The 12369-nt window shown below is 35.1% G+C and overlaps 1 protein-coding gene across 1 annotated transcript; it reads left to right on the top strand.

The window, feature by feature from the left end:
* The first annotated feature begins 535 nt into the window (after positions 1–535).
* Positions 536–4957, top strand: LOC132622778 (gamma carbonic anhydrase 1, mitochondrial-like). The gene is made up of 5 exons (XM_060337442.1): positions 536–827; positions 2364–2507; positions 3690–3815; positions 3907–4058; positions 4426–4957. Exons 1-5 carry the CDS (start codon positions 713–715, stop codon positions 4687–4689), a joined length of 801 nt encoding a protein of 266 aa, XP_060193425.1. The 5' UTR covers positions 536–712; the 3' UTR covers positions 4690–4957.
* Positions 4958–12369: the final 7412 nt, after the last annotated feature.

Below are 12369 nucleotides of genomic sequence, written 5' to 3'. Positions count from 1 at the left end.
AGAAAATCATTTCTTTGGCTTCCTAGAGCGCTTACAATTTTTCCTACACAAATTAGCTAAATGGTACAGTCAAGAATGTAGTGAAATAAGAAATGAATGAGATCCCTCTATCTCTAACGAGAAGCGTTTTTTTCTTTAAATGATTTTTATGTGACGGAAATTCAAGTTAATCGAACCAATAAGTTTTAGATGTAGACAATTAATAATGGCAAATTGTACATGTATAGTAGCGGCAATTGATAAGCTTTACAAACACAATATCAGTGATAAAAGACTATGAAGCTTGTGCTTTAGAATGATTATTATCTTTTCTGAAATTTATTATCATTTCCAAACATAGTTAACGTGAACAAATATGTGGAAGTATAAATTAATTTTCTTACGATGATGTCAACTAAAATTCTAATTGGAATGAAAGTAGTCAAGACTATTATGTTACAGGCAAATGAATAAATCACAAAGCCAATGACATTTAAGTTTTCAATAATTCCTTTTCATTGCAATAATTTAGCATTGGAAATAATAACTACTAGTAAGTAATTTATTTCATAAAAACTGGATAGAAAAAGAAAAAGAAAGAAGAGAGAGGCGAGTTAAACTCAGTTCAATTTTCACCCTTTACTGCTCATTTGTGAGCTAAACCCAACACTCATTTCCACAGAAAGAAGGGAAATACAATTGAGGGCTGTTGTAATCAGTAAATTGGAGAAAGATGGGTTCGGTGGGGAAAGCAATCTACAGCGTGGGATTCTGGATCCGTGAGACAGGACAAGCCCTTGATCGATTGGGCTGCCGCCTCCAGGGCAACTATTACTTCCATGAACACCGTATGTCTTTCCCTTCATTTCTATGACGAGGTTTAAATGTGCTGACAACTAGGGCTTATGTATTTGATTATTTGAATACACTTTGAATTGTTATAAATTATTTGTGCCACTTCCTTTTAGCTGCGTGTGTTGTCTGCGCATTAATTTGATTAGCTCAGCCTCTTATAGATAGCGCGGTGAAAGTGCTTTTGCAATGTTTGATGAAATACTCAACTTTGGTATTGTTTTTTTTTTTTTTTTTTTCAGTGCATAATAAAGCTATTAGTATCTGATTAGCTCTTATTTAAGGAGGTAATTTCCTCCTGATAACAGTTGGCTTCTGTTAAGTAATTTTTTTCAAAAAAGAATGGTTTTTATATTGATACATAAAGTATGATAACACATTGTGTTTGTGTTATATATTTTCTTCCATTCTAAACAGACATCCAATTCTCTAACTTTGAAACTGTAGTTTCCAATGCATTTTACTCCCTCTGTCCACTTTTAGTTGTCCAGTTTGGACTTTGCACATCCTTTAAGAAACAATAATTGATATGGGTATTTTACCACAATACCCATATTAATTGATGTTTAGTCTTAGGTCTTGAGAAATGATTTGGGGAATAAGTAATTAATGCTAATAAGGGTAAAACATGAAAAAGTATGTTTTTCTCATGATATGCTAAAAGTGACATGAAAATGTATTTTTAGTATAGTGGACAAGTAAAAGTGAACGTAGGGAGTACTGGTTATCATTCTTAAGGAGATGGTTTAGTGGTTGCGGCGTAGGATACCAACGTGGAGATCATATAGGGGTGAATTCTCGCTATAACACTCAGTATGAGCCTATTGCACAGCCGTGGTAGACAGGATTATTTGACACCTGTGCTTGTGGGCTGTAATTCACTGTCTAATGAATTAGTTGGGCTGTAGTCGAAGTTAATATGGCTAACAATAATCTTAAGAGCAAGATTAAAACTTCGGATCTCACCCAGTTCTACATATGTACGAGTAAAAGTTTGTGACTAACATAAGTAGGGCCAATTGTGATAAGAGTTTATCTTGTCTATAGATATTTTCGCCCATAGGTATGAAGCTGATGGCTTGGAATCTTTGGCGAGCATTTTGCCATTGTCAATTGTGATAATCTTATTTACTCTCATATTTGCTCACAATCAAGCAATCTCACCATCTGAGGTTTTCATTTCTGTTCTCCATGTTTGGCTATTCAGTTGCTTGCCTTGAGTCGATGGTCTACTGGAAATAGCCACTCCTCCCAAGGTAGGGGTTAGGTCTGCCTACACTCTACCTTCTTAGGCCCCACTTGTGGGATTACAGTGCTAATGTTGTTGTTGTATGTTTGGCTATACTTCTAGAATTACGTCCTATTCTGTTTCTCTTTCCTTTGTTCTGTTATTATATGCTTTTCCCCTCTAGGTCGTACCACATATTTGTTATTTCATGTCTAAACATTTTGGTTGTTGATGTGCTATCTACAATATGCAGCATGCCTTCATCATTTAACAATTTTCATTCTCTACCTCCTTTTTATTCCAGTGTCGAGGCATAGAACTTTGATGAACCTGTTTGACAAAGTACCAGTTGTTGCTAAAGACGCATTTGTGGCACCAAGTGCCTCTATAACTGGTGATGTTCACATTGGCCGTAGTGCTTCTATTTGGTATGGGTGTGTTATACGAGGTAAGTTGCGCTTCTGCATATGATGGTAGTGTCAGCGCTTGAAAAGATCTTCTGGTAGACTTAGTCGTTGAATTATGCTGCCGTTATACTGAGTCATTTTGAAGAATACATTTTTCATCCGTTGTGAAATTTTCCTGGAAACATTCGAGGAGGGGGTGAGAAAAGCATTCCTTCTTGTCTCATAAAAGCTTTGCCTTTTCTTGAATTATGTTAATGGGTAGACACTTAGAAGACAATTGCATTATGGATCCTCAAACTTTGTAGTTGAACCAACACTACGTCTTATACCAAATACTTATTTATAAAACGCTGTTTGTTGAAGGTTGAAGGGGAGCCTTGGCGTTACTGGTAAAGTTGCTGCCATGTGACCAGGAGGTCAGGGGTTCGAGCCGTGGAAACAGCTTCTTGCAGAAATGCAAGGTAAGGCTGCGTACAAAAGACCCTTGTGGTCCGGCCCTTCCCCGGACCCCGCGCATAGCGGGAGCTTTAGTGCACCGGGCTGCCCTTTTGCTGTTTGTTGAAGGTTAGTTAGTTCAGCAAATTAGAGATTTCTTAATTCTTGAAATACAGCATTATGCGGTTACGTGTTTCTCAGAACTGATAGAGTTTGAAATATATCTTGCACTGGTACTTATCTGTAAGACAAGGACAGTAGATATTGCTAATTTCTTGAAATACAGCATTATAAGGTCACATGTCTTACAGAACCTTGTAGTTCTGATGTGTATGTCATCCAGTGGTTCTTATTTGTAAGACAAGGGCTAGTAGGTTTGCGTGTACAATCTTTTATGCACATTATAGGTAATCTAATGGACTTTAGTCTAATTTAGTTACAATGGATTGTGCCGAAGGTCTACCGGAACAACCTCTCTACCTCCCAAGGCAGGGGGTAAGGATTGTGGGATTTCACTGGGTATGTTGTTGTTGTTGTAGGTGTTCCCAAACACCAATTGTGAACAATAATATTGAGCTTTATAGAAGATACAAGACTCAATTAATTTAAACTATTCCGAACCCAATAAATCTGTAGTATTGGAATATGAAAAAAGTTAAGAAGTTCGGGCTTCAATCAACTATGATTGCATGGTGTTTTTGCTTTTTTCTCTTTTTTTTTTTCGTGTGTGCAGAGTGCCCTGGATATTTATTTTTTCTTGTTCTTGCTCAACATGAAATCCCGTGCAGGTGATGTGAACAGTGTCAGCATTGGAGCCGGAACCAATGTCCAGGACAATTCTCTAATTCATGTAGCTAAATCAAATATCAGTGGAAAGGTTTTGCCTACGATAATTGGCAAAAATGTTACTGTAGGTGAGAAATATCTGGCAATTTAGAGCATAATATACACCTGCCATTATTTTGAGTAAGCTTAATGGTTGACTTTTGATTATCAAATATAAAGGTCATAGCGCTGTGTTACATGGATGTACCGTTGAAGACGAGGCATTTATTGGTATGGGTGCAACCGTGCTTGATGGGGCGGTTATAGAGAAAAATGCCATGGTTGCTGCTGGTGCCCTTGTAAGGCAGAACACAAAGATTCCATTCGGAGAGGTTCGTGGCAGACTTTAAGTCATTCCTTTTGCCATTATCGGGTATTTTGCATGCGTATACGGGTTCCTACATGGGTTTTTACCAATTGGTGAAAAAGTAATTATTTGTACATACTGATGCTAGTTTCCATGTCAATCTTTAGTAAGTCGTTTAACTTCTCGATTATCCACTTGTGAAACTGTGCATGTGACTGTTGACGATTAGGCAGAGATGGGTTAGGATGGGGACTGATACACGGGAATTCTTAGGGCAAAATCCTTTCCAAGTTCTGTCTTGCTTTCTCGGGCTGTCATGATAAATGTAGAAAACTTTTTTGCTGTGAAATTCAAGTTGCTAACACGTGTAATTATGACACCAAAAATCACAGGTCTGGGGAGGAAATCCAGCGAGGTTCTTGAGGAAGCTCACAGAAGAAGAGATAGCGTTCATCTCAGGGTCAGCCACAAACTATTCCAATTTAGCGCAAGCTCATGCAGCTGAAAATGCAAAAGAGTTGGATCAGACTGAATTTGAGAAGGTGCTGCGGAAGAAATTAGCTCGTAAGGATGAGGAATATGACTCTATGTTGGGTGTTGTTGGTGAAACACCTCCAGAGCTTGTCCTGGCAGACAAGGCACCAAAGGCATCCTAAGTGTAGGTTCGGACTGGGGTGTCCCTGGGGTTTCGTGATGTTATTGGATAATTCTTTTTGTTTTGGGCGGATTAACGTGGCGATGCATGCGTTTAGTTTCCAATAATCAAGGTCAGGCTGAAATATCAAAGGTTAATACTGGTATGAAGCTCTAGCATTTTTCTACTCATCATGTCTGGCTGATCAGAGCCTTTTGACTGTTTATGAAAACCAAAGTTACTGTAGAGCTTATATTTGACTGTTTATGCAATTTGAGAAACTTCAAAGATTTTCCTCCTCGACCTCAATTTCTTGATGCGCATTTCCTATAGTAGACGCTTTAGGAAAACACTCCAACTGCAAGCCACGCTCTCCGGATCAAGCATTTCCTATAGTAGACGAAAAACACTTAAAACGGCTAGCCACACGCTCTAGATCAAGAAAACGAGAACTGGATGTACTAATAGTCTTGGTTGTGCAGGAATTCAAGTTGCGGAAAATATTGCCGACTATGGACGTATACGTATTAAGAAATGGCTTTTCTTTGAATATAGAAATGGGGGGGGGCAGTGTGGAAACTGCAGGATTGTAATCAAATTCGATAAGATGCAGTGTCCAATTAAGACATCAAACAAAATGAAATTAAATTTTTGATCGTATGGATATTCTATCTTGAATAAGTTGCGTAAAGGGGATACCCCTCAAAACTTCATACGTCTGTGCAGACAGCGTGAGTATTTCTCTTTAAGGTTTGAATACAACTCAACATTAAAATTCTGTTCTTGGGAGGAGTCAAATTGGCCGCTATATAAGTTCTCTATTTAGGTAGATAGTTGAATTGCATAAAATTTGTGAAGTGGTAATTAAGGTAATATATGCCCTTCTCTATGTGTTCACTTAGCTTTTTGGTTAGCAAGGTATGAGTAGGATTTTATAATGCAGAATTATGCTCAAAAAGCCATGATCCAATGGAAGGGAATGCTAAGCTGATAATGGATGATAACTTTTTGACGGCTAACCTCGTCTGAGGTTACTTTCTAAGAGGCATATATACTAGTCATTTATCTTAAGTGGCATAATATATCTTCTTTGATTGTAAATGCATTGTCCCAATAGCAACTAGGGATCAACACTATTCAGTAATTGATATGCTCTCTTGATTTCTTTTGTGCTTTTAGCATTGTTATATTGATTGGACGTAGCTAGTCTTAACTTTTTTTATTGCCTTATCAGGTTACTGTATTTTAGTCTACAACGGATCTACTACCATGATGCTATAAGTGAAAATTTCGAAAAGTTGAAAAAGCAATTTGATTTGACGTGAGAAAATCTTAATAATAAGTACCTAAGTGACAAAGATCAATAAAGAAATACCCAAGTGATAATATCATGAAGAGAGGGACTAAAGAGTGGATGCAGGCGATTTGTATATTATGTTGAGGACAAAGGGCTGCATGCTTGTGTTTTATTTGCAGTTCCTGTCCATGCAATCATACTAACTTCTTGCAGATTAATTAAATGTACATATGGAGCCTTAATCTACAAGATTAGATTAATAAGTACACACTGTAGTCTGTATCCATACATGATTAAGTTTACAGACAATGATTGAAATGAGTATTTGGCTTTAGCAAGATGTGACTTTGAATAAAGTTAGCCAACATATTGGACCCAGAGGCACACACTCTTTAGCCTTTAGGAGCCTTTTTTTCTTCATGGTCTCAATTGCACAATGCTATAATTCACAAATGTCTTCCTTTTCCTATATTTTTTTCAATATAAGGAATTTGCAAAAGCATTCATCATTTGCTCTCTTGTCAATTCATAATTGGTCGGTTGATGCAAAGAGTAACCAAGAAGAAGAGCCTATCTCTTCTTTATTAGACATATTAAAGTAGTAGAATAATGACGTGTTTTAGATCTAAATCTTGTCTTTCCTATGTTACAATTCTTTGAATCTTTGAACAAAACATAAGTAATGCTGAGAATAAAGAGAAAACATCTCTGTATTTAGCTAATTGTGTGCTGTTAGAGGATTAAATGTTAAAAGTAATCCAAAGTAGAGATCCTTGTTGTCCTGGTAACAGCACTAAAAGAAGGCATACCAAATAAAAAGGTCTCGCTTCATGTTCTAACTTCTAACTTATTTCTATATGGACATTTTTTTTTTTTTTGAAATGTATTGCTATATTTTATATATAAATAAAAAATTGCATCTCTTCGTTGCCCTATGGAAAGTAAATTGGCTCTTGTTTTTTACATCTTGAATTGTTCTTCCAAGTATGTAACACTTGTGTTTTGGCACATTTTTCCAGTATGGTTCTTGATCTTTATGAATAATTTCAACAGCGTCATGTGATGTTACCTGTTTAACGTACATAGTATCCCAAGATTTTATTTAGTGTGTTCTATATCTACAATAATCAATCTAAATCTTATCCAATTTGTGAGCAATTGCAATTAAGATATGTCACGGTCACATAAATTTCGGATAACAATGCCTGGCGAAATACTCATTTGCAATTATGATGACAATTGTGTTGCTGATTCCGACGTTGTGTTTATAAGACAATCTGTGGTTTTTGTAGTTGTCAATAAGGCTGGTGGTCCCAGCTGTGACCAATTCATCAAGTGGATTATAGAGCATATTAGTTGATGTTAGTAGTACAATATAGGTTAGTGTTGGTACATATTTTATAAGGGACAGAGCATAACCTAATTAGAACCATCATTTTCCCTCAATTTATTTTGCTGCAATGGTCATGTCCACATCAAGAACAGTTGTGAGAAGGCTATCAAAATTCCACCCCAAAAGTATTTAAAGCACTTAGATAAGCACCGTTTTGGTTCTTATCTCATGTAGTATATATTTGTCTATTTAATTAAACGTGATGCATGTTGTCCATCTACCAAATCATACTCTCTTAGTTGTGTGGATTTCAGTAGTTCTGTTATTAGAATTCTAATCCTCACGAAAATAATTCAGTGATCAAAAGATCACAATTCGGATCGCTTTCATTTTCAAATTTTTCCGTTGTTCCAATATTTGTGTTTATTTTAACTTATATTAATTTCACAATTTCAAATTCAGGGGAGAATGCTTTCGAAACATGTCTTTCTTAATTGTATATATTTACTCGGCAAAATAATAATAATAATAATATGTGATACTTGACATGATAAACAACTTCAGATTGTTGTACTTCATTCTTTTGTAAAGAATAGAAGAATCATATATATATAATCTCCACTTTAAGGGAATTCGCTCTTGGATTGTGCAATGTTTTTCACCTTCAGGTTAGTTAGATGTATATAATAGAGTAGTAGAAATTGAACAAAAGAAATTAAACAAGGAAAACAAGGGTGTAAAATCTTGTCTGTATTGTGTGAAATAGTTGACAAAATAGGCAATGGCGTGGCCTACAAATTAAAGAGGGAATCACAGGACACACAGGTATTTTGTATTCTTCTTAACAAACTAATAATGCTTTACAACTTCGAATCAGTGGACGGTCTACAAATCGAGCTTCATGTGCATTTTAAATCGAACCTTATAGTGTGAAAAGAAATAAAGATAAGTATATTAAAAATAAAATTTACGGATTTTAATTTCTAAATCTGCTATAGGTTGAATATACAAGTCTGTCCATTTCTACCATTTCTGTTGTGAATACTCATAGTTCGTATAAAACTAGACATTACTATGGTTCTCTCATCTCTGTTCTTCAAATCTCTTCTATTATTAATTTATATTTGTTTCAAATTACGTCTCTTCAATTTTTTTTTTCTGACGTACATTTTTTTATAATAAAGAAGGTAGTACCTATATTATAAAAGGAACTTTGGGAGCAGTTATATGATTAGTTGTTTGAAAATTGAAATACATGGAATGGGGCCAATTAAGTCCTACGTGCAATCCACAAAGTTTGAGTTGTTTTGAATTTTGCAGTATCCAGAAACTCACCAATAATGCTGACCATGACAGTTGCTAAATTTAGAGATTTTTCAAATTAGTTTAAGTTGAACAACTCCTTAATAATCTATCTTTTCACTTGTAATTAGGCGTACTCACTCTGCTCCATATTATGTTATTATATGTATGATTTTAAGGTTTTATTTTACATTTTTTTGCGCGGATTGTCCTTCATTTGGGGTGGTCTTTAATTTTACCCTTCAAATTGGTGGTCTTTAAGTTTTGTCCTTCGCCTAATACCCCGAGGTTATGAGTTTGAACCCCAACTCAGTAAAAAAATAAATTGAAAGGCAGATGTTTAGATTCGCACGGCAGAATTTTGCAAAATTCTGCCTTAAGGGCAAAACTCTGCCTTGCGAGTTCAACCTCTATCTTGTGATTTTTTTAAAAAAAAATTGACTGAGTGGGGTTCGAACCCGAGACCAAGGGGTTTTTTAGCGAAGGACAAAAGTTAAAGACCACCAATTTGAGGGGCAAAAATTAAGGACCACCCGCATAGAAGGGCAATCCTGCAAATTGCCTACGCTCTTTAAGAAAGATATATACAGTCAAACCTCTCTATAATGGCAGCGTTTGTCCGGAAATTTCATGGATGCTATAGTGAGGTGTTGTTATGTTTGTATACTGGCATTTGATGTTTAGATCTCATTTAGCTGTTATAAACAAAAGTACGCAAACAATTATATGTTATAAACGAAAACAATTTACTTGTTAATTTTAAAATCTCAATTGATTTTCATATCTCATTAATTAAAAATTGAAAAGACTAATGAATTCATAACTAGTTGTAGGTTGTTTCGTAAATTCAAGTCTCTTAGTGATAATATAACGCTTAAATTGACGAAAAATTTTGTCCAAACTTTCAGCAAAGGAATTCAATAGCTTTCCCTTGAACACTGTCTAAGATCTTAACAGCTGACTCTTCTATCTCACCCCAAGTAGCAATAGGTTGAGGCTCCTCATCAACGCTATCGTTGTCACCTTCTGCATCCTTCGATGTCTCTCGTTCTTCCACTCCAATCACTTGTGCAATAATCTCTTCATCAGTGTAAGTTTCAAGGATTGCAAGTGTTGTGTCAAACTCCATATAAGTGGTAGTATCCTTTGCTTGATTGGTGTTATGAGATGGGATTTAGAATATAAGTGATGGCTGTAACACCCCGTACCTTTAACCTAAGCTTTGACCATGATCCTAGACTTAGAAAATCAGATAAAGAATGTGGGAATTGAAAATTTCCTCTTCAGCTGTAAGATGGTGGTTTACGCCCATGAACAGTGACCGTATTTCAGTTTACGGGCCGTAAATCAAATCGTAAACTGGTAGTTGAATGTCATATGGTTAAATACGGACCGTATTTCACAATACGGTCCGTATTTCAAATCGTAAACTGAAACTAAGGATTTCTGAGCATTCTGGAATTTGGCAATTTGATGTCAAATGGTTAAATACGGACCATATTTCAAAATATGGCCCGTATTTCAAAATGTATTTGGAATTTGGGAAAACTTCCTTCATGAAAGTTGTAGAGTTTTGAAATACCTTTCCAACAGTATATTATGGGCGTCAAACGGACATCTTTGCAAAGAGTTATGACCATTTTACTAAAGAGACGCAGTGCAGTCCATATGTCAAAATACGGACCGTATTTCAAAATACGGCCCGTATTTCAAAATACGGCCAGTATTTAACTGGGCCGAAAAATGAATTTTTCCAGAGCAGTATATATTCGTCCATATCAGTTCAAATCATTATTTTTCATTCCTTCAAGCCCTAGAACGACTTCCTACCCTCTTGCATCATCAAGAACACCAAGGTAAGCCTACTCTAATTATTCCAAATCAATTCTAATACCTATCCTTGTAATCTAAACAAGAAATTATCATTCCTAAACTAGGGTTTTCAAGAAAACCCATCTCAAGGTTCAAGAATTCAAGATTTTGGAAATCTTCTTCAAAGCTCAAGTCTTTAATTCAAGTTTTGGAGCAATTAAGGTATGTAGAACTTCCATCCACATGTGGGAATCTCTACGTTCTTCCCCATGCTCCGTTTCTTGATATCCATGAAGTTCAAACCCTAGGGCATTAAACCCAACATATTGGTAGCCCGTATTTATGTACATGAATTTTGTATCTATATTCGTTATTGTATTCCTAATCTTCCATTACGGTTATTAGGAACCCTAGCTTAATCCATGAATCATGAATTCTTCCTCATGTATTCTCATTATGTTTATATGAAACTTTATGATTTTATGTAGCGAGTTACAAGCATGTTTTCAAGTCAATTATATATATATATATATATAATTATGAACTATTGTTATTACTCATGAATCAAGAACATGTTTGCAAAACTATGACAAGTTATCTCATGAAACCATATTACAAGATATTTCATGAAACCATGTTTACAAGTTATTTCATGAAATCATGATTACAAGTTATTTACAAGTTATTTCACGAAAATCATGGGCTTCTTAGCCAACTATATCATGTTCAGTTGTGCTTTCATGTTTGCAGACTATTATGTTTTCATGATATTTCATGCTATGAGAAAATTTCAAGACTTTATTCCGCAAATTACATTTTCTTGATTCATTTAAATTGCATCATATAGATTATGTTGTTTTGATGCCCATGTTGACAAGCAAGCCATGAGGTTCGCTCGGACACATGCAAGCAAGGCCCGAGTGCCGTGTTACTCCCAGGCCATGGTTCGGGGCGTGACAATGGCACACTCCCAACACCCTCAAAAAGTTCTAAATTTTCACTATTGACATTGGGGTTGTCATTTGTAGGTAGAATTCCAGTATTCTCCAACAATTGAGAATGGTAGAGGTCTTAACATCATTCCATGCTTCTACAAGAGTGTTAATTGCTTGTCGTATTCTATTGCGCTCATATTTACTATGTGCATGATATTATGATGAATAACATAAATATTTTAACGTTTTATATTTACACATAATATATTTCTTATAAAATATTACATAATATTTGAGTATGGCCGTTATAGAAAAATAATTTTATAAAGAGGGTACCGTTATAATGAATGTCACTGCTATTATAGGTAGAATGATGTTATAGAGAAGTAAAGTATAATATGAAAAATCGATTCTGGAGAAAATCAGGCCGTGATAATGAAATATTGTTATAACGAATGACAATTATAGAGAGGTTTGACTGTAATAACATCTTTCTAAATTATTATTTTATCTCCCCTTAAACGTCTCACTTAATTAATACAACTAATTAAAAACAATAGATTTGAAAAAAATATATAACTTACTTAGTGTTTTTCTATAAAGTCAAACATTTTCAAACGAATGCATTTCACCAAAATAACTACTCTTCATATTGGACTAGAGTTAGTAATATCCAAATCACGATGAACCATTCCAATAATTCCGAGATTCCAGTTTTACATTAAAAATTTAATTTTGTTTAATTTTTGACCAAGTCTTCCTTGTTGATTAGTATTTTCAGTTGCTATAATGTTTTTAATTTTCTTATATTGAGTTACCAGGAGAGGAGGAAATATAGTATTAGTACGTTACAGCTTAATAACTGTGACGTGCTAGGCACTAAACTGTCTCTGAGGAACAGTTAGTTCAGTTGTGGTACTAGTAATTTTTTTTTAAAAGACTGTTTATGCTTCCTGGATTGGTCGGAGAATCAAACGGCTTTTGCCATTAAAAAAAAAAAAAAAAAAAAAAAAAAAAAAAAAA

The sequence above is a fragment of the Lycium barbarum genome, chromosome 12 (genome assembly GCF_019175385.1).
Source record: "Lycium barbarum isolate Lr01 chromosome 12, ASM1917538v2, whole genome shotgun sequence".
NCBI classification, from domain to species: Eukaryota; Viridiplantae; Streptophyta; class Magnoliopsida; order Solanales; family Solanaceae; genus Lycium; species Lycium barbarum.
The sequence above is the reverse complement of the archived record's forward strand: the minus strand, read 5'-3'. Positions and strand labels throughout refer to the sequence as shown.

Excerpts from the sequence above, each read along its gene's own strand:
- LOC132622778 (XM_060337442.1), top strand. The coding sequence starts at position 713 with ATGGGTTCGGTGGGGAAAGCAATCTACAGCGTGGGATTCTGGATCCGT. Across the intron at positions 2,508-3,689 it reads GTATGGGTGTGTTATACGAG|GTGATGTGAACAGTGTCAGC; the intron begins GTAAGTTGCGCT and ends AATCCCGTGCAG. Across the intron at positions 3,816-3,906 it reads TGGCAAAAATGTTACTGTAG|GTCATAGCGCTGTGTTACAT; the intron begins GTGAGAAATATC and ends TCAAATATAAAG.